The 20,908-nt window shown below is 50.1% G+C and overlaps 10 protein-coding genes across 10 annotated transcripts; 6 read left to right on the forward strand and 4 right to left on the reverse strand.

Annotated features, from left to right (window-relative positions):
- Positions 1–3,114: 3,114 nt before the first annotated feature.
- On the forward strand, positions 3,115–4,611 carry HO173_007266 (uncharacterized protein; the record flags this gene model as incomplete). Its single annotated transcript, XM_037309170.1, has 1 exon — positions 3,115–4,611. The coding sequence occupies one exon, from the start codon at positions 3,115–3,117 to the stop codon at positions 4,609–4,611; it is 1,497 nt and encodes a 498-aa protein (XP_037164031.1).
- Positions 4,612–4,875: 264 nt separating this feature from the next.
- HO173_007267 (uncharacterized protein) lies at positions 4,876–6,478 on the reverse strand (the record flags this gene model as incomplete). Its single annotated transcript, XM_037309171.1, has 5 exons — positions 4,876–5,826; positions 5,878–5,973; positions 6,028–6,138; positions 6,195–6,382; positions 6,430–6,478. The coding sequence occupies 5 exons, from the start codon at positions 6,476–6,478 to the stop codon at positions 4,876–4,878; spliced, it is 1,395 nt and encodes a 464-aa protein (XP_037164032.1).
- Positions 6,479–6,712: 234 nt separating this feature from the next.
- On the forward strand, positions 6,713–7,545 carry HO173_007268 (uncharacterized protein; the record flags this gene model as incomplete). Its single annotated transcript, XM_037309172.1, has 3 exons — positions 6,713–6,965; positions 7,014–7,187; positions 7,238–7,545. The coding sequence occupies 3 exons, from the start codon at positions 6,713–6,715 to the stop codon at positions 7,543–7,545; spliced, it is 735 nt and encodes a 244-aa protein (XP_037164033.1).
- A 187-nt stretch (positions 7,546–7,732) lies between these two features.
- On the reverse strand, positions 7,733–9,307 carry HO173_007269 (uncharacterized protein; the record flags this gene model as incomplete). The annotated part of the gene is made up of 3 exons (XM_037309173.1): positions 7,733–7,912; positions 8,138–9,160; positions 9,212–9,307. 3 exons carry the CDS (start codon positions 9,305–9,307, stop codon positions 7,733–7,735), a joined length of 1,299 nt encoding a protein of 432 aa, XP_037164034.1.
- A 271-nt stretch (positions 9,308–9,578) lies between these two features.
- Positions 9,579–10,505, forward strand: HO173_007270 (uncharacterized protein; the record flags this gene model as incomplete). Its single annotated transcript, XM_037309174.1, has 3 exons — positions 9,579–9,892; positions 9,945–10,335; positions 10,395–10,505. 3 exons carry the CDS (start codon positions 9,579–9,581, stop codon positions 10,503–10,505), a joined length of 816 nt encoding a protein of 271 aa, XP_037164035.1.
- A 320-nt stretch (positions 10,506–10,825) lies between these two features.
- HO173_007271 (uncharacterized protein) lies at positions 10,826–11,897 on the forward strand (the record flags this gene model as incomplete). The annotated part of the gene is made up of 2 exons (XM_037309175.1): positions 10,826–11,309; positions 11,368–11,897. The coding sequence occupies 2 exons, from the start codon at positions 10,826–10,828 to the stop codon at positions 11,895–11,897; spliced, it is 1,014 nt and encodes a 337-aa protein (XP_037164036.1).
- A 3,247-nt stretch (positions 11,898–15,144) lies between these two features.
- Positions 15,145–16,114, forward strand: HO173_007272 (uncharacterized protein; the record flags this gene model as incomplete). Its single annotated transcript, XM_037309176.1, has 2 exons — positions 15,145–15,315; positions 15,434–16,114. 2 exons carry the CDS (start codon positions 15,145–15,147, stop codon positions 16,112–16,114), a joined length of 852 nt encoding a protein of 283 aa, XP_037164037.1.
- Positions 16,115–16,426: 312 nt separating this feature from the next.
- On the reverse strand, positions 16,427–16,708 carry HO173_007273 (uncharacterized protein; the record flags this gene model as incomplete). The annotated part of the gene is made up of 1 exon (XM_037309177.1): positions 16,427–16,708. One exon carries the CDS (start codon positions 16,706–16,708, stop codon positions 16,427–16,429), a length of 282 nt encoding a protein of 93 aa, XP_037164038.1.
- Positions 16,709–16,746: 38 nt separating this feature from the next.
- HO173_007274 (uncharacterized protein) lies at positions 16,747–17,115 on the forward strand (the record flags this gene model as incomplete). Its single annotated transcript, XM_037309178.1, has 1 exon — positions 16,747–17,115. The coding sequence occupies one exon, from the start codon at positions 16,747–16,749 to the stop codon at positions 17,113–17,115; it is 369 nt and encodes a 122-aa protein (XP_037164039.1).
- Positions 17,116–18,358: 1,243 nt separating this feature from the next.
- HO173_007275 (uncharacterized protein) lies at positions 18,359–20,320 on the reverse strand (the record flags this gene model as incomplete). The annotated part of the gene is made up of 3 exons (XM_037309179.1): positions 18,359–18,488; positions 18,545–19,512; positions 19,562–20,320. 3 exons carry the CDS (start codon positions 20,318–20,320, stop codon positions 18,359–18,361), a joined length of 1,857 nt encoding a protein of 618 aa, XP_037164040.1.
- Positions 20,321–20,908: the final 588 nt, after the last annotated feature.

Raw genomic sequence — 20,908 nt, forward strand, 5'->3', positions numbered from 1 at the left:
AGTCCTGTTGCTACAAACGCTTGCGCTCTGGTATTGAAGCTGCTCGCGGTTCTGATCCTATTACCCATGTAACGACAGGACAACCGTCTATATCGCAGCGAGATGCCGCCCTCCCTCTTTCCTATCCCCTCCCGCGGCCTCTGAGAATGGAGTGTTTGGATAAGAAGGTTTTTGTAGAAGCTGGTGAGGAAGATGGTTATTGGCTGCTGGAGATTTTGTATGACATCGCTAGAATGTTGAAAATCTTTTTCTGAGCAAATTCGACTCGTTGCATCCACCCCTTTAGTTGCGGTGGCGACTCCGCATTTTGAGCGGAGGATACACCATTTGCGGCGGAGTTCTGCAACATCTGAGGCTGGCTTATTGACGAGCTCGCCCGTGCCATCTGGATTTGCGAAGCTAGGTATGCATGTTCCTTGACAGGCCGTGCAGATCGAGTGGACCATATAGTACCCACGGCCTTTTCCCGGGTCTTTCCTCGAGATGCATTTAAGTGCCTGGTGTCCCCGGCCTAACGATTAGCCTGTTGGGGAACCTTTCGCTGTTGAGCTTATTCTGAGCATTTTGTATGGCCACGCTGACGAAGGAATAATCCTTTGGTACTCGCTGTTCCCGTCAGTAGGAAGATGTCTGGCGACCACAAGTAGTGTGTTTATTGAATGCTTGTAGACCACGAGCATACTCGCTCAGCTCCGACTTTTACATGTGCAACATCCGCCTACCGTGGCCATTCCATAGCCGTGTGATCTTCGCGCTCCCCTGAAGGCGTGGATCGTATCTGTTTGTAGTTTCTGCCTGTCTCCCACCCATGGACATCTATCTGGATTCGTGGCTTCGAAACGACCAGTGGAGATAGCTGAGCGAATAGTTTGGTTCGGTAACTTCAATGATTGTCGGCGCTTCCGCAGCGATAGAGCTTAGGTCGTGTCTTGTGCTAGCGACTGCTCCAGTATACGATGATGGTGGTGTGCTCTTGTTCCGAGCATGGATCGTAAATCTCGCTGCTTGTGTGCGGTTGTTATCCAGGAATATTTTAGTCCCCAAGCTTGTTTTCCTTCCGTAGTCTTGTAAGACGAGCCAGTCCCAAATATTGAGCTTATGGCAGTCGGAAGTGCCTGGAGGTCTGTAGTGCATGGTGCTGTAAGAGCTGGCGTCTGTTGTAGTGAACGGATGCGTACTAATGAGTGAGTGCATGGATGAAGTCTTATTTGCCGGGTTGAGGGTGGGGTTGTTTTATTTTCGATTGCGAAGACCGCCAATGTTGAAACACCCAGCTTTACACTGCCTTCCCCTCACCGTCGCACAACGGGCACAATCCTAGCAGCTATAGGTGTGTAGCTTGCCCTATGGCGACCGCCTCTCATCAGATCCACCAAAGTCAATCTTCGCCTAGAATGAGCATCCTCGGATCCTCTTGGGTCTTCGAATGTGATCGATATCATATACTCGGTTACTTGCCCGCGCACATGTCACAACATGTTGGGCCCATTGTGGTCGACACACGCGATCCTCTCCATCGCTTCGTACCCGACACGGTTAGCGAAACTGAACGGAGATTCCATCCGTAGATATCGTACCCGACATATCAGACCACCGGTACAATATGACATTTGTCCAAAATCCTGACGCAGCGCAAAACTAGCCAGGCTGAGGCTTGATAAGATTCTAGATGCCCATGCTCGAAGAACCACGTCGAAGAATGTCAAAGTGACTGCGGCCATCGTTGTACGCCGTGACATGATCAACTTGAAGCTTATAGCTCTAAGACCGGGAATACAGGAGCCAGTTCAGTCCTTGCGATACACCCGGAAAAAGTTTCATGGTCACTGGCGTCATGACTTGAAGCGGTGTCTTGAAAGAGGCGCAGCTTGCTGACTTCGTGTCCTTTGAAGCCATTGGCCCAGCCTTGGTGACCCCGAGGCCAGGATTGGCACTCGAGAAACGATGGGAATGCCGTTGAGTCAAAGATCAAGTCATTTTTGCACTGGCATACGACGAGGTCAGCTAGAATCATACATCAAAGGAAGTGCTGGTTCTCTTCTTCCCACCGCAAGGAGGAACGCCGATGTAGTATTAAAACAAGATGCTCGGAAATGGCCTCGATCTCTATTTTGAGGCAACGATGACCTCGATGGGATACTGACGACGACAATGAAAAGGGTCTCAATGGAAAGGGCGCTCTGGTAGCCTAAGTTCACTTTCTGCTAGGAGCCCTCGAGTAGCTCTCCTTGAAGGGATAACACAGGTTGGATTGACGGTACCTTGGCAATGGAAGTTTGGTCGTCTATCAGTCTCTAGCTTCGGCCGCTAGAGAAAGCGACCCGACTTCACTTCGTGAGAGCAAATAATTATATATTTATTATAGATTCAGATTGATGATCTTGCAACGATTTTTGGAACTATGGAATGATGGTTTCTGGTCCTTTTGTATTCCACCACACTTTTGCGGATCACAAAAAACAAGGGGGGCCCTCGCATGCATTACAACCTAACGACTCTGCACAAAGTCTTACTAACCGTTACACTAGATCAAAAGAAAACTAGTAATTCGTTATTAAACAGTAACTTATACTAGTTGTAGGCTTCAGGGCCAAAAAACCCCTCCCCCCCACAAATCCCCCCCAAAAAAAAAAAAAACCCCCCCCCCCCCAAAAAAAAAAAAAAAAAATTTTAAAAAAAAAAAAAAACACCCAAAAAAAAAAAAAAAAAAAAAACCCCCCCCCTTTAAAAAAAAAACCCCCAAAAAAAAAAATTTTTTGGTGGGGCGGGAGGGGGGAAAATAATTAAAAAAAAAAAAAAAAAAAAAAAAAAAAAAAAAAAAAAAAAAAAAAAAAAAAAAAAAAAAAAAAATAATATTTTAAAAAAAAAAAAAAAAAAAAAAAAAAAAAAAAAATATACTTAATAAAAAAAACAACCACAACAAAAACAAAAAAAAAAAAAAAAAAAAAAAAAAAAAAAACAAAAAAACAAACCCACAAAGAAACAGCGCACAATTGAAGAAGTACGTGTGCAATGCCTCGTCCAAAGCGCTCCAAGGTCGCGCCATCAGCCCCTATCACTTTCCCTCACCTCGCCAAACCAGCAATAGCATCCGCAGCACAGAAGCAACAACTCATGTTCTCTCCAGCATCGTCAGGACGCGTCACTACTACCAGCGATGATAGCGATGGTTTGGTGGTTTCGAAAAAGACAGAGGCGCGTAGAAGGGGTACTAAAGCGCAGGAATATACGATGAGTGGGGCGTTGGCTCCAGAGGATATAGGACCGACTCGCCTCAAGCCGCCATCAAACCAGACAAGAGCTGCGATCTCGAAAATTGCTAGGGAGGCCGATTATGCAACAACGGTGGCCGAGGGGAAGGCAAGGCAGGGTGTAGCAGAAGCGGAGGCCGCAACTGAACCTGACCAAATTCCATCCTCGATACCTACGGAGCCCGTTCCAGTGTCAAAGCCATCTCTAAACCGCCTGGGAAACTCGTCGGCCACCAAGAGCACTCAAATGGGCTTGGGATCTAGGATTGGCGAAACGCCCCGCCCACAACCATCAATGCTAGGTGCTACGTTCAAAAAGAGAGCCAGACAACCTAGCCTGCTCCAAATGCTACAAACACAGAACGACCCGAGCGACGATTTGGATGACGATGCATTGGATGACTTTCGCCCAGACGATGAGTCAACTCCGATGATCAAGTCGATGTTACAGACAGATGCCCAGCACACGTCCTCATCTTCACGTCAAATCCCGGGGTCACGCAAGCGCAAATTGGCAACCCCAGAGATTCAAGTCCCAGCATCACAATCACTCGACCCTCCATCCTCGCCTCCTTCGGTCCTACCTCAAGAGGAAGAAGATCTGTACGGGTTACCAGCTGAAGAAGGGAGACCAGAACCAACACTCCCACGACAACGCTCTATTCAGACACCGCAACGGCAGATAGACAGCGACACTCTTGCGCCACCTCGGAGTAGCAGTCCGGTGAAACCCAAGGCACGCAAGACCCGAAGTAAAAATACCGAAGTCGCTACGCGCCCTCAGCAATCCAGGCGCAAGCAACTTTCTCCAGCGCCCTCGCCACTCTCATCTGCTTCTACAAATATATCACCAATCAAGCCAGTCCGATTAAAACCGCTCACGACAGCCACACTCCAAAATCTGCTCCCGCGGCGGCGAGCTCGCCCAAAACCTAGAGGCGAATTCGACATCCCCAGCAGCAGCGATGTCGAGCTTGACAACACCGGTCTTGGTGAGGATGAAGATGAGCTTAGTTTTCATGCTACAACGAAGGTGCGACGGAAGAAACCTTTCCCCACTGTCCAGAAACGCGGAGGAAAAGCAAAAGACGTTCCGGGGAAGAGGATGTCCAAGACTTACACAAAGAAGACCGCTGTGGAGTCTGACAACGAAAATGACGAAGACGACAATGACGACGGCGAGGAGGAGAACGAGAATGGTGTTTTCAGCAGAGGCAGTAGGAAGACTCCTGCGTTGGATGGCAAGGCAAAGGACGAGATGAAGAGGCTGGCGGATAAGTTTCGAGAGGTCGATCAGTATACGTTGGATTTTGAGGATATGACGGGGAACAGTAGTAGCCAGATGAAGGATGCGAGATGATACCTTCATACGAGGACGGGTATTGACGGCGTTTTTCAATGTGCTGGCAGATTTCTGTCCATCGAGGCGTTTGCATAAGACTCGAGCGCGGCTTGGATGAGCGTCTTCTACGGACACGAAATGCTCATGTACTGGCAAAATGCGCAGTATATCCAAGCAATTTGTAGGTGCTCAATGCTAAATGCTCTACTGCAATGAGTATACAAGCGCCTCCTTCCACTCAGATGCACGCCGAAATTAGGCCTTGAGCTGAAGGGGAAACACTTAATTAGCTTGTGCAGCATTCCCAGAACTCGCACTCGGAGTAACAGGTCTACTCTTCTCCCTCTTCGTCAAACTAACATTCTCCCTCAAAGCCACATACTCCGAGTCCGCGTACCCCAATACCCCGCCAATCTCCGTACTCCTCATCCCCTTGATCCTCGTTATTTCCGCCGCCGAGTAATTCACGAGTGCCCTGCCTACCTCTATAGGCGCCGGTGCCACATCGACAGGCACGCCTCCCACATCGACACCATTCCCATGAGCCGCCGACGACCATGCGGGCGGGTTTCGTTTCACAACGACCAGCCGTACGGCTTCCTGCTGTGCGAATTGCCCCTCGACATCCACGATGCCGGCAGGGAGGAGCCCGGCTTTGGAGGCGAGGGCGCGGTGGGCGCCTTGGTCTATGAAGAGGGTCCCGTGGGGGGCGAGGCCGTGGAGGAGCCAGAAGGAGCGGTCGCGGATAGGGAAGGGATCGGGGAGGAAGCGGGTGTGGAGCGGTGGGGTTGGAAGAGCGTCGACGTGGAGCGAGGATATCGAACTTGACAGAGGGGTATTTTCTGCCGGGGTAGCTGGATTCGAAGGGAGTTCGGAGTGGACCTCCGGGGTCTTCTGGGCTTGGACGTGGTTGACGATGTTCACGATGTTTCCAGGATTTGAAGAGCGTGTGATGACCGTGGTGACGCCGGCGGAGGTCGCAAGACGGGCTGCGACTATTTTAGTGGACATGCCACCAGTGCCTAGAGAGGAGCCGGCGGAGGACACGTCTGCTTCGAGCGAAGATACATCTTCGACGACTTCGATTGCTTGAGCGTCTGGGTGCGTCCGAGGATTTTTGTCGTAGAGGCAGTCCACATCTGTCATGAGGAAGAGATAGTCCGCTTGCACCATGGCTGCGCTGATGGCGGAGAGGGTGTCATTGTCACCAAATTTCTCGATTTGTCGAATTTCCTAGGCACGTTCAGCAATGTTCATTCGCAAAACATTCTTTTGCTTACGTACAGAGACAGCTAGAGTATCATTCTCATTCACAATGGGAATTACCCCCATGTTCAGAAGCTCGGTGAACGTGTTTTGAGCATTCAAATATTGCGTCCGCTGCTCCCTCGTTAGCCTACCATACACCGGAATGAACTACCACATTCTACGTACATCAGCTATGTCGTTCCTCGTCAGTAAGATCTGAGCAACAGGCTGTCGCAGGTGGGCGAACAGGCTTTCCCAGAGGCTCATAAGACGGCATTGCCCTACCGCTGCAAGTGCCTTATACAAACGTTAACATCCTTCTTTTCCGCCAGAACCATGAAGGAGCCCTCTACCTGTATTCTGGGCAGATGCTTCGGCCTCTTCTCCACATCCATCCTTCGTAGTCCAACCGCAATGGCTCCAGAGGAGACAATGACGACTCGGTGTCCATCTTTGATGAGGGCGACGGCGGTCTCGACGATGAGGGAAAGTACAGACAGTAGGGGCTCATGAGTCTTCTCGTGGACTATTGAGCTCGAGCCTGTAAAATATCTCCGGTTAGCTTCTGTAACACAACACGCCCCATACCTTGCATACCCAGTTTGATCACAATGGTGAGATGTTTGTGGCCCTTCATGCTTACCTGTGTAAAATATCACCTTGCCACTGCTCAAGTACCAAAGTATGGACCAATTCCAGGCGCTCGGAGCGATCTGGTCTCACCGCTTTGACCGTCTGAGCGTTTCACACGTTGTGCACTGGAGTAAAGACGAAAATATTCTCGGAGCGGAACCGGAGCGGAGATTTTGGCTTGGCGGCTTCAACAAGAACCTTTGCATGTCTTCCTCGACAACCAGTTCTCGGTCCACCAATGTCTAACGGAGATCCATCTTCTCAGGCCAATGGTTCAGATAACAGCTCATCAAACTCGCGATCGAGTCCTGAAAACACAGGCTACACCTTCACCGACGACCCCTGGATACGATGGCGCAACACATTCAGGTACCTGACTTACCGATTGACAGAAGAGGGCAACCGACAATACAAGAAGGGGCGTGATGACCGTTGTGCGGCGACTGATTGTAAGAGCTGTGAAGACCAAAGGGATTATTTGCTGCAATACAGTACTGCACCTCTACAATTCGAGACTGGCGCTTGCTAAGGACTGCCAGGTCCAATAGTACGATTCATGCACCAGAAGATCAGTGATCTGGGAGGCGATTTGCACAAAGGGAATATAAAGTGCGTGAAATGTGACCGCGCGCAAGGTGGAGGACTCCATCCGGATTATGGGATCATGCTTTGCGCGAATCGACCGGAGCCATTGGAGGATACTTTGACTCATGGTGAGGCCCAATTCTACGAAAGTTGAAACAAAAGACTGAGGCTTGCACAGAGATGGTTCATGCCTACGACTACCTCCGATTCAAAGTCGACTTCGAAACACTTGATCTACGGCACGCTGCTTGCACTGAAATCAGAGCTTCATCTCTGAGTGGCGAGTGTAGGTTTTGGAGGGAGTTCTGGCACAGGGCGCAATGGAAGGTCACATATCAGCATCAGGAGTGCGTGAGACGCCGAGCGGCGATATCAGTGTCCAAGAGACCGAATTGCAAGGACGACGTTGAGGCTGCCAAGGTGGTGAACGAGGTCTGGGACAGCTGCTTTGCGGATACGAGGCCTTTTGATGAGATATATAAGTGAAAAGATGTGGGGGGTTTGCCGGAGAGATGGATTTTTGGACAAACATCATACCAGCATTGTCAGAGGCGTTCACCGCCATTAGAGATATCCTCAACTCCGAGCATTATGCAAAACCCTACGTAACCTGTCCACGGCAACGAATGGAAATGTTCAACGCCAGTTACCTTCCGAGAAAGGTACACCGAAGCTACTCATCCAGTCCAGTCCTGTTGACTGCTTGGATGATTGCCGGTATAGCCAACTTTGTCTCCTTTGAAGCTGAGCTTCTCTGGGTTGCTCTTTCGCCTTTGATGCAATGCTTGACAATCCAGGGATGTTTCTGGACTTCAACAAGGGGAATGCGCTTCTCTGGGTCGAGGACGAGTAGCTAAACGAAGTGTCAGCTGTTTATACATTTCCCACATTGGTCAACGTGAGGCGCGGTGTAGCGTCGATTCCACGCGACTCATCGTAGAGCGCCGCACAATTCGACCTATGTGAATTACCAGACACAGCAAGGCGGCCCCCCGCTAGTATTCGCGCGGTACAATCTGACCAGGGTGGAAGGCCAAAAGAAAAATAAAGCGTGCGCATGAGCAGAAACAGGGCTTACCCTTTCAATCAGGTCCCTTGCCTCAGGGCTCACAAATTTTGGCACCGTCATCTCCCCTCTGGCTATTCGTCTTTGTGTCATAACTGGTGTGTCTTCGAAAGGTGCCTCTCCCACTAAGAATTCATAGGTCAGGACGCCCAAACTCCATAGGTCCACCTTCTCGTTGTAGAAATTCTCCTGGCTTCCTGGTTTGATCATCTCCGGTGGAAGATAGTCGAGAGTGCCACACATGGTATTTCTTCGATTATTGGGGGCGTGCACACTCCATCCGAAATCTGAGATCTTGATCTCTCCATGGATTCCCACTAGGATGTTCTCTGGCTTGATGTCCCTGTGCATGACGTGCTTCTTATGCAGATACTTCAATGCTGCGGCCATTTGTGCGATGTACTGTGCTGCTTTCCACTCGGGGAATTTGTTCTCTTTTCGCAGATGCTTATACAGCTCTCCTTTGCCAGCAAATTCAAGAATGAGGAAAACTCGCTTGCTGTCGTGGAAGTGACCGTAGAAGCGGAGAATGTTGGGATGGCGCAGATTGCTGTGGATCTCTATCTCTCGTCTCACTTGCTTCTCCACCTTTCCTTGCTGCAGCTCGCTTTTGTGGAGGACCTTCAGCGCGCACACGAAGCCGGTCGATCGCTCTTTGGCCAGATATACCCGCCCAAATTTGCCCTTGCCCAGGGGCTTTCCAATCTCGAACATCCCAAGGTGGAATTTTTTCGGTTGCGGTTGCTCATATATTGGTGGATTAGACAATCGTTGTATGGCGCTTTCATCTGAGGGTCGTGCGGATGAGGAAGAGCTGGCGCCCTTTCGAGGTGGTGAAGAAGGAGCAGGAACGGTGGAGCCGCGCCATTGGGCAGCTTGTGAGGCAACATTGACCGTGGTAATTGTTGCTGCTTTTGTATTGGCATCATTGTTGTTTTGAAGCGCAATCTTGAGGAGATTCGAGCGATTTGGATTGGAGGTCAGTTGGGTGGTGGAGCCGAGTCCAGATATTGACATTGCCGTCGAGAAAGATCCCTAGGACTTGATGAGTAAAGCGATCAATAGCGGGATGAATTTGTTCTCTACCTTTGATTTGTGGAAGGTACCGCCTCCGTTGACTGGCTCATTCTCGTCCGTGACTGACAGTTGCTCAAAGCGAGACTCAATCGCTCTAATTGCCATCTTAAGAGGACGACTTGATAGAACTTAGAAAAAGATTAGACCAGTCAAAAAGGCGAGTAACTCGAGACTCTGTTGTGAGGGCGTTCACTCGTTACTTGTAGATGGTGATCTCCAGTCTTTGTTTATTAGCGGCCGACCGGTTGGTTGGCGGAGTTACCAGCGGCCAGCCCTAGCTTAAATTCGCGGGGCAAAACTCTCGTCGTCTTACTCGATGGGCCTTCACTTAGTTTCAGATGAGGATAAATCTGTTAGGTTGAAGCCTGGACCTGCCATGGCAGACAACGGGCGGATTGAGCCAGGCTCGCATTACCCATCAGCAGCCGACGCTGGCAACTCAATCACTCAGCATGGCTTTAAAATCACTACGCGAAAGCTGCCAATACTTAAAGCTGAGCCTATCGAACAGATGACGAAGAGACTGGGGATTGCACCTCCCGAAATGATCTTCGGTGACAACCTGGTTTCCATCGACCACGAAAGTGGATGGGGACTCCAATTCAACACCTATGATGCGCTGGATCAAGTTGATAAGACAGGAGGGTCAATGCTTCAAGTCGCACATTCGAGGGAATGGCAGAGTACTCGGTATGCCAGGGCATATACTGTTGGGGTGTCGAGGCATGCTGAGGCGAGATAGGGAAAAGAAGCACGAGGGTATCACGGAGGTGGTCAAGCCATTCGACTGGTCATATAGCACCGACTACAAGGGCACTTTGCGTTCACAGTCACCGCTCTTTGAGATTACAACGACACCAATACCACTGGAGCTACTCAAACGCCCTGACCCGATACTCTTTTTTGATGAGATCATTCTCTACGAAGACGAGATGGCAGACAATGGCATCACGATGTACTCGTGCAAGATCAGGGTCATGCCAGCGCGGTTGCTCCTTCTCTGTCGCTTCTTTATGCGTCTAGACAACGTATTGCTCAGGATCAGGGACACCAGAGTATATGTCGACTTTGGGACGGGAGAGGTGATCAGGGAGTATGTTGCGAAAGAGGAGAAGTACGAGGTGGTTAGGCAGGTGAGGAGCACTGCAGAAACGTTCCATTCGCGCGTCCACTACTAATCTTTGTTTTCCAGAAACTTGCATCGAGAGGCCAAGATGTGCCAGCGCAGCTACGAGATCCAAACAACATAAATGATCTGCTACCCATTGTGGATAAATCACTCGAGCGCCTGGTAATCAGGTAGCTATAGGATACGCATGCATTTGCCAGGAATCTGAAGCGTTCAGCGGTCACAGCATTTGCAAGGCGTCCTTTTGAATTGCATGATACCATCAGTTCCAATGTAATATCTTCCGAACTTCAATTCATGGTTATTCTTGCTGTAGAATGATTCTTTGCCCATGTGCACCCGCGTCTCGAGGCGCGTCGGCAAACCTGCTCCGATCTGAACGTGCAAAGTCATGACGGCAACCACTCGAGCAACTTAGATGAACATACCTTCAATCAAGTCTTGTAGCGGATCAATCACCTCACTTCCTGCAGCCAAAATCATAAATTGCCCAAATGGCTCCAAGTTCTGTTTGTGTAGCATGCCGCCAAGTACTCCAACAACAGTCTCGTCAGCTTGGACGCTCACGGGACATCTATGGAGCACGCGCCGCATACTCTTCAATACACAGTACTCCTAGACTATTCTCGACAAGCCGCCTCCTGTCAGTGCCGCAGGCCACCCCTAAGCCATATCAGCCAAAACCTCCTGCCACGAATCCGGGGTCCCGAGAGGACCCAAACGGCATTCCCTCTGAAGGAAAAAAATTTGGCTCGCCCTCCCCCGCCGCACCTAGTCTCTCAATTGCAGAGGAGCTTCACAAGCGAGTCTCTTCCGTAACAGAGACATACGTTGCTTATGGTGTTTGTGAGAATCTGGTCAAGGAATGTGCTCGACAAGCAGACTACGCGATTCCGCAAGCACATGAAAAGAATGTCGAAGTACCCAAGACTAAGGATGGAGAGGACTTAGGTGTTGGCACGGGATGGTGGTTCGAGAGTGAGCGAATCTCGCGGTCTTCCGACAGCTCATGACTACAATATTGACCTTTTCTCAGCCCTCGGTCTCACACCAACTTTCAATACCTGGGCCCAGATAACTTTCCTTCACATGTACCTGCTCACTTGCCGCCTACGCTGCTTCCCTCCTGCTCATGCTCCAGTGTGGCACCAACATCTTCTCGACCATTTTTTTTACATCGCCGAAGACCGGATGGTCGTCACCCACAATATTGCCGCACGGTCCATACGCAATAAATACTTGAAAGACTTGTTCGTGCAATGGCGCGGACTGATGGCGGGCTATGATGAGGGACTTGTAAGGGGAGATGCGGTGCTAGCTACAGCAGTCTGGAGAAACATATTCAAGGCGGATGAGAATGTGGATTTCCGAGGGGTGGGGGAGGTGGTGAGCTACATTCGGGGAGTATTGAAAGGACTGGATGAATTGGCGGATGAGAGCATTGCAAGTGGAGAAGTAGTGTTTGGGAATCCGGAAAGCGAAAGAGATGGAGTACTTCAGAAAAGCCGGATGATGATCGACCCAGCGCGAGAGGTGAAAGAACCAGCAAAGGCAGCCCAATCATAGCCTACGGGAACAAAGATTTCACTGACTATTCAGGCTCTTCTCCCTTGGTATTCCCGTGCTTTAACAATTTCAAGTGATTGCTGCATCATGGATTCTCTACTATGATGATGTTGCCCAAAAAAGGAGGAGCCGAGAGCTGCGATGTTGCCCATCTTTTGCAATCACTTATTAGGACTTTCCGCTCAGTACCCGACAGAATTTGGACCCTGCGAACATCCAATGCTCGACTTCTTCTACGCTGCAGTGTAATTATCCACATTCTACCTTCATCGCCTACTTTCATGTTTGCTCCTTGCTGCACCATAGCGTTTAACCTCAACTGGCCAGACTTTCATTTGCATGCGTTTTCCTGATGCTTTAATTTTATACATATATACATGATCCCCTGCTATTGTTTCATGCACGGCTTTGTTTCATTTTTCCTTCTTTAGCATTGATATTGGCGCACGCGGTTTGCTGGATTTGAATGATCAAGTTAGGATCAAGTTAGATCGTCATCACAAAGCATTCCGAGGGCCCATGCAAGTCAAGACCAGGTACGAGTCAATCTCATAATATTCAACTCGCAAGGTACGAAGAGCATCGACTCCAGGTCGATATAGCAAAACCATATTAAACATCCATCGCAACACGCCACATCCGCAATGAGGGGAGTATGTTCAGTGGGAGAATCTAAAAGCAAGACTGACTGCGCAGAGACTCAATATGCGCCCTTGACACTTCGATCGATGCTAACATCGATCACCCAACCATCATCTGACTTACATTCATGCCTGCATACAGTAGGACACGGACGCGTGAGATCCACCTCGCTCGGTGGACTGTCATGTCGAATCCGCTCTGGCTTCTGATTAAAACCCCGAGAGCAAGTCAACCTCATCATTCAAGGCTGTCCTCCTGGCAGCTTGAATATGGAAACGATCAGATCAAACAATCAAGCTCGGCCCACCAAAAGATTACAAAGAGGGCGAGAATTGACAAAGCAGCAAGTGACAGGAATAGTGGATTTACCATGGGCAGTCGGCTTGCTATTTCCATTCAAGACGTGACGACTTAAATGGCTGTGAAGAATCGTCTCCAATAGGCAGCTAACCGTCTGTTTATTCTGACTCAGGCACCCTTCTTATGAAAGCCCAGTTTCATCTTGGTCCGGAACATCTCAGAAGCGGTCATCGGGTCTTCTCATTGTTCAGACCGAAGGAAATTGTTCTCAGATTCCAATAAAAGCCCAAATATTGGAGCTCGTCATCTTAGCTGATCTCTGACCACTCTATAATGTTTGACGATTCCCGTCTCGAAATGACTCGTCGACTGTGTCGCATTCCCGAGAAGCTCCGAGCATTCCCAGAATGACTTTGACGGTTTAATAAGGTCGATTACATCTCCCGAACTTGAAAAAAATTCTCCGCCTCACCGGGGAAGGCCTACTCAATTGACATGTGGTTATGGGCTCACAAGATATTCATCTTCTGACTCATGCCCATTGTGCTCACAACTTTAAGCCACGCGCCATGAAAATCAACGACGCTTTTTTGCGTTTCTCTTCGGGCAAGTTGACCTCGGGAGGGAAGCAGCTTCACGATGACAACGTGAACCTCGGTTTGATTTAACACATCAATTATTCACCTTACAGAGTGCAGCGATGGTGCAAAGGTCACGCGTGAACGTGCAGTGACCAAGATGTGTGAACACGTCGAGAGTCTGAACTTTCCTCTCATCGAAACACAGTCGCGGAAATGAGCGACAATGCACTAATCGACTTGCAACATGAAGTGCAACATGACGTGCAAGACTGTAACACATGCTGGCTTCGGTGTTAGAAGCGTCGAGGACGAGATCTTCCCCGTGGACCCACCAAAAGATCCCTCGGTATGTAAATTCTCCCATCAATTGACGTCGACTCGCCACCCGAGTGTCAACTCACGGTCCTTCCATTCTGTGCTTGAATTGAGTATCTGGGTCCCCAAGAAGGGTATTGGGCGGGCTGTACATCGCTTGAGGAGCGTTGAAACCACTGGTCTTAGGATGAGATAGGATGCCATTTGCGTTTGTGGTCATTGTCGTTGCTCTCTTCTACTCATAGCCGTTTGGAGATATGTGCTCGACGGAGACCAGATTATGAGTCCAAAGTGGTGTGACTTCACGTAAGGGAACTCACGATCCATCACAGCCTTGCTGCGGAAAGGGGACCACACTTAAAGTACATACGACTTCCTTTGTAACGCAAACGAATGTAAAGGAATTTCCGTTATTACGGATCAAGCTTACGGATTTCAACGAAACCCTCATGTAAACATCGGAATATCGCGTTATGACCTGCAAGGGAATAGATCTCGTGGGGTTTGACCGGAAACAAGACATAGCATGGACAATGTATGTATGAGGTATGCATAAGTGCTAGGTTGATACGCAAAACAGCGTGCATGCAGAAAGTACTTACCTATTCAGGGTGTCCTGGCATCCATCTCATGGACAAAATTCCGTTAGTACGGTGTACCTCCCTATGGAGACGACATGTTATTTGTGGATCCCACGTCGTCGTCTATCATATAGTCGTGGCCTATGAATCCCACATCAATGCGGCACTGACTAAAGCTATACCGAGCTTATTTCTTTCGGACTATAATTGTAACCGAGGCGAGGTCTTTCGGACCGCACTTGTGACCGAGCATTAGTGGTCCGGGGATTAGCTATAACGCTAGGAGCTGCTCGAGCCGATCTGCGTAAGGGCATGCTCGTGGCACTAGGAGCTGGAGGAGCTGGGTAGGCATGGCCCCAGGTGTAGGCATGCGCAGGGTCCCCACGCCTCTATGCACATACCCACGCGAGAACTTTGTCTGACTCGCACGATCTCGGGGTCGGTTGATGTTTAGAGGGTTTGGCGGGGTAGCTCCCGTAATAGCTCCCGAAGCCTCTAGCGCCCGGAGCTAGCTCCTGATATATCGGTAAGACCTTCTGTACGAGGTCTCTCGAATAACCTCGACATAGTTTATCCATGGAAAAAATATAATTCAGCAATAAAATGCAACATGTACCTTATGCCGAGCGTTCCGGCAGTGTCTCGATATCGCTTTACCCCTCCCCCTATTCATATAGCTGCATAGTCAATTACATCACCTACTTCATCCCAATGTCAGTTTTTAGGGGGGGAAACATAGCTTAAGTAGTTGCTATACTTTCATACAATTCTTCCACTTCGATCCACAATCTTGACCAGACACTTTACCTTTCGTATACCAACAATATCATGGCCACTGAGATACAAACAACTGCTCCGACCGGTACCGGCCAGAGCAAGGATGTCGCTGATTACATCCATGATGCTGACTTACCCGACCTGCCGCCGGCGGTACGGACGCTCTTTGAAGAGTACAGCAAAATCCCAGCTGCCGAAGTGCAGCCCCACGTGCTAGAATTGGTATGCCACATCTCCTTTGACTTCAAGTCTGTCACTTAGTCACCATATATCCATCCACCCTCCCCGCGCTACATGCCTTCTCCTGGTGGGTATACTGACGGTGGAAATGTATTCATAGCGTGAACGGGCCTGGCAGATCTTTCCATACCCTTGTATTGGACGCCTGCGTTTCCTAGACTTTTCGCTCTCTACCATGCCCTCGTACGACAAAATACTTTCCAGCCTTTCCAGCAAAGAAGACCCAAAGACCTTGATGGATGTTGGCTGCTGCTTTGGACAGGACCTACGGAAGCTACTCCTTGATGGCGCACCTGGATCTCAACTCGTGGGCGTAGAATTGAAGCCTGAATTCATTGACATGGGATACGATCTGTTCATGGATCGCAAGACTTATCAAGGCAAATTCGTCACGGGCGACTTCTTTGAAGAAACAACTGGAAGTGCTATGAAGGCCTTGGATGGTACGATTGACATCCTGCACATTGCTTCGTTCCTGCATATTTTCGGGTGGGATGAGCAGGTCAGGGCAGCAATGCGATTGATGGGATTCCTGAAGAATAAACCCGGAACCATCATATTAGGCAGACAGCTCGGTTCCTCAAAGCCTGGGGAATACCGCCACCCCGCCGGCGTGGCTGGAGTGACTTACTCGCACGACGAAGAGTCATTCCAAAAGCTATGGACTGAAATTGAGAAGAAGACCACGACCAAATGGAAGATAGAGGCAAACTTGAAGAAGGTGCCGACGAAGGGTTCTACGTTAGAGCTGCTCTACTTCGAGGCTACGAGGACTGAGTAATGGCGACAATCGGGAGAAATTCTTTCTGCAGAGAGGGTCTTTCTTTGAATGTATTGCAGATTTCAACCAAGTATCAGCATGCAATGACGGCTGTTCCTATTAGCTCTGCTCATAGTCCAAGTTACTCGCTAGCTGCAATCTCATACACACTATCAAGGTCGCCAGACTTACCAACATTATCTTCCAAAACATGCACATGCTTTCTTGCAACCTCATAGGCTGGAAGCTACGTCTCGGACGCCTTTGCTATATCCAAGGCGTGGCTGCAACACACTTAGCTTAACCGACATGACCATTGGCTTCATGAAAACGTCAGTCGCCGGTAAGAGCAGTGTCCCATTGTTCAAATTCCTTACCTCCGTCCTGTAACAAGCTCCAGTACTCATCCGCTTCGAGTGAATCATGAACGGCCCTCACCACCAAGAATGTCGTAAGGGATGTCGTCACAAACGCCAACATCATTTGGTCGTATTCCCAGGACCAGGAGGCCGTTGAGCAGACATTCGCCGAGATGCTATCATCGACGCAGCCTAACCTACTCGGCAAACCTTTCATCGAAAGCTCCACCGTCCCTCCTGATGTTACGAAGCACATCCTCGGGGCAGGCTGCGAGTTTTGTCGGTAGGCCAGGTATGAGAACCTATCATTCAACCGTAAAGGCTCGTTTGCATTTAGGAAGCCGAAAAGAGCGCTGCATGGGTAGTATCTGGCGATCCAAGCCTTGCCGTCGCCGGAAACTTGTCTGCATTCCCGCCGGCCCTGCGCTCTCCGTCTCACACGCTCTGACCCATCTCACCGGCGTGATCGCGCAGGGGGTCATCGATCTCAGCGACGAAAAGCACGGCCAGGCATCGCTACTCAAGATGATCGGCAACAACATGATCATGTCCACGATGGAAACGGCAGCGGAAGTAAATGTGTTTACCAAGAAAGTTGGACTGGGGCCTGCAAATGCGCAGAACATGGTCGAAGCCTTTCCGAAAGCCGCGCCGGCGCTGTAACCGAAGGAATACTAACGAAATGGAAGATTTCCGTAATTCTAACGGAGAGGACGTCGGATAAAGAGTCATATGCTGGTAGAGGACGAGTGGATATAGTGCTCACTGCTGATGAATGTCTTCATTCACGGTCTTTCATGGTCTTCTTTGCCACCGTGGGGCCCACTATTGAACCCACCAACTCACAGTCCCCCAGTGGCGATTGAAGAATATCTACCTTCTGAAACCGTATCACTTGTCAAACAATAAAATCAATGAGTGGAGGAGCAATATCTGTTTCTTCGAAACGGGCGTAACATCCATCGCCCTTGCAAAGGGGGGACCCGAGCCACCGAAAAAGCGGACTCGACCCGACCGCCCAAACCCCCATCAGCGCAACGATGATACATCCAACCGCCCGATCTCTAGCCGCAGCACTCGACATCACCCTCCCCCCCCCCGCGTCGCCGAAGCCGTAGACACCGTCCCAACGACGTCAACCCCACCGGTCCCTCACGCCCCAGCAGGCCACCGCCTTTGGAACACACCGCCAACCGCCGGTGCGCGAAGGCACCCGGCGCCGGAGTGCGTTTCCTCGCCTCTTCCGACCCGAGCCCGCAGGCGGAAACCTCGATCGGACCGAACGCCTGCCGAATGTCGCACACTTCCTCGACGGGCACGGGCACGGGGGGGGGGCTCCCCCACCCCTCTCGCTCGACGTCGATCGATCGCGGGCGGCGGGACCAACGTCGCCGCGCCTACGAACCGGGGGGTTACGGTCCGAAGCGATGGATGCCCTTTCTCCCTGCGTGCCGCTGGCGGCGGTTGGCTCGTCTAGCTCAGGGAGGAGTGGCTGGAGGAGCGAGCGAGTGGGACGGAGGTGAGGTTTCGTGGGGTGCGTTGGACGATGGTTGGGGCGGGGCATGTGGTGTGGTGTGGGTGGGGTTTCGGAAGGAGCTGAGGTTGGTGCTCGGGCAAGGCTGAAGGCGGGTGATGATGCCGGGGACGCGGCTTGCTTGCTTTTTCGGGTTGCGGGGACGGTGAGGTGGGAGGGGTGGGGAGTGGAGTGGAGTGGAGCGTGCAAAATGTTTTGGGAGAGGGGTTATGCTTTGTTTGAGGGAGGGGAAGAAGGGCATTTGTCATGGTTCCATTGGTAGTGAGTGGTAGGATACGCCTTTTCTTTAGAGCTTAAATGATCTAATTGCGGACCGATAGTTTCTCACCTTCAACGCCTACCCCTTTTCATCTACAGGGAGTATCTTAAATCTTAAGACCTAGTTCCCTTCCCAAACAAGTCTTTCTCAACCAAATTTTTGCAGATGGGATGGTAGAAGTCCTTGTTCTTCTCAAAAGTCTCCACTGCTAGAGCACGGTCAGCCTCGTCGAGTAGCCTGTACCTGTGCATCGTCGGGCGTTAGCTTCCTTCTGCACAAGAGCGTGCGTGGTCACTCACAATGGCCGCACAAATTTCATCCTGCCAACCTTGCCCAATAGTTCCGCCGTTGGTTTGAACACCGTCTCGTCCCTTGCTTTCAGTGCCGCTTGATAATACCGAGAGACAACCTCGACGTTCTGGCTTTTGGCAAAGCCATAAGTTGACCCCATCGTTTGCGAAGCTCGCTCGTCCAGAGGTTTTGCAAATGCTTGCACGGTGTCCAGGAAGACCACCACTTGATTCGCCGACCAGCCTTTGATGTCTTCCTGTCTGGGCTCAAATCTACCGGTCTCCCACTTTGAGGCGAGATCGTAGCAAACATCAACGAGCGAGGTGTCGAAGGTGGGTTTTGGAGGTAGTCCTGGAGTGTATAACCACGAGTCCCAGTCTACATCGTTGAGCGCCTTGAATGCGATGGTGTCGGAGGCGAAGAAAGACAGCAGATTTGCTTTGAAGTCGTAGGAATCGAGAGACCTGCGAGCAAAGGTGGTGAAGTAATGGGGGATATATGTGTTCCATTTGTTCTTAGTCACCTGGTTCTCGAGGTAAGAGAGAAACGTGTAGCCTTTCTCGTAAGGTATACTCGAGAAAGCGTCATCAGGGTCCTTGCCCTTAAGGTCGACGACCATTTTGGTGAATTCGTGCGAATCTCCGAACTGCTTCACCGAGTCTTGAAGAGACTTCCATCCAATGATCGAGGAAAAATCTCTGTGGGGTTCGCCATGTACCGCGGCTTGTAACCTGCGCTCAAGGTATGTTGTCCAGCCCTCATTGAGCCAAAAGTGTTCCCAGCTGGCGTTGGAAACCAAATTGCCGCTATATGAATGTGAGAGTTCGTGGGCAATCACGTCAACATTCTCTCGATCGCCCGATATCATTGTTGGGGTGGCATATGTGTAAACAGGATTCTCCATTCCTCCGTAAGGGAAGCTTGGCGGCAGGACAAGCACGTTATACTCCGTCCACTGATACGGAAAGACAATTTTCTGGACTCTACATCAGCACAACCCTGACGATGCGGACCGCAATACAGACTTCGACCGTCTCAATGTATCGTTCTGTAGATTCCTCAAGCTCCCATTGTGCTGCCTTCAATTCTTTCGGCCCGGTTGCAACTACGCTTCGAGGCCCGATGGGCGCTTTGGCAATATCGCCACTGGCTAAGGCGAACAAATAGCTCGGTATGGGAATACTCTGCTCAAATGTGTAGAGCTTGGTCCCAATCGCGCTGTTGGCGCCCTTCTCAAGGTCTTTGACGCCAATAGAAAGTCCACTAGCGATGACAGGCAAAGGAGACTCGATGTTGAATTGAACAGTCCCCTTGACATCAGGCGTGTCTTGACAAGGGAATACAGACCTTGTATGAATGGCCTGACATTGAGTGAACATATAAGGGTGTTCACTTCTTGTCTGAGCCGGCGTGAGCCACTGGATCGCCGTGCACTCCTTGGTCGTCTCCGTTGACATCTCAAGTTGCACACTCTTTCCATTTTGGACGCCGTCTTCCAGGCTAATCTTCAGAGCCGATCCATATGGCTCAAACCTAGGTAGTAAGTCCCACTTAGGAGTCTTTCCATTTAAGACCACATCCTTTACGTTCAGGAAGCTAGTATCGAGCAAAATCTCCTTCGCTGCCGCATCAGTGATCGACTTGAGGGTTAGCGCAACGTTTCCACTGATGTTTCTCTTCTCAAAGTCAATACTGAAGTTGACCTCAGTATGAGTCGTGAGAAAGTTATTGTAATTTGATAGTGTATTGGGATCACGCGGTGGATTGACAATGGAAGTATTCATTTTCCCATAGATTCCAAATTGGAACAAGTTATATTCTTCGCAAAGTGTGAAGATGTATCTCGGCGAAGAGTTGTGCCCTGGATGGGAGCCTGGACACGGCAAGCACCATATACCAGGAGCTATGTCACAAGACGGAGTCTCCTATTGCGGGATGACGAGATGGTACAGTATCCATGCCATTGACTGAGAAAGTGGCCTTTGTGTGAGGTTGTGACATAATGTGCATCTCGAGATGCTTCTGTCCTAGTTTTACCCCATCCAAGGAATTGCTGTGGGAAGAGAAGCGGGTGAAAAAAATAGCTACCTAATGCTAATAACGTAGAATGGAAATTTTGAAGCATCCGACCTCTTTAAAGTTGATGACTTGATATTTGATCAAGGAATATAGCTCAGACGCTTCCCAGCCCGAGCGCGGACTTGTCTCCGCCCCTAGCCCGATATGGTAGGTCGAGCGTAGGAATAGCGTCTGAGGACTGAGGCAAAGGGGGAGGGGCATCATATCGACTTCATGGTACCAGGCTGCTTTCATCCTCGCCGTTATAACGCTACGATTCTTGCTAGTGTGGTGGAACAATTCTCAGCAATGAG

This window comes from Letharia columbiana (assembly GCF_014066305.1).
Source record: "Letharia columbiana isolate WasteWater2 chromosome Unknown Sc0000023_s0, whole genome shotgun sequence".
Classification (NCBI taxonomy): domain Eukaryota; kingdom Fungi; phylum Ascomycota; class Lecanoromycetes; order Lecanorales; family Parmeliaceae; genus Letharia; species Letharia columbiana.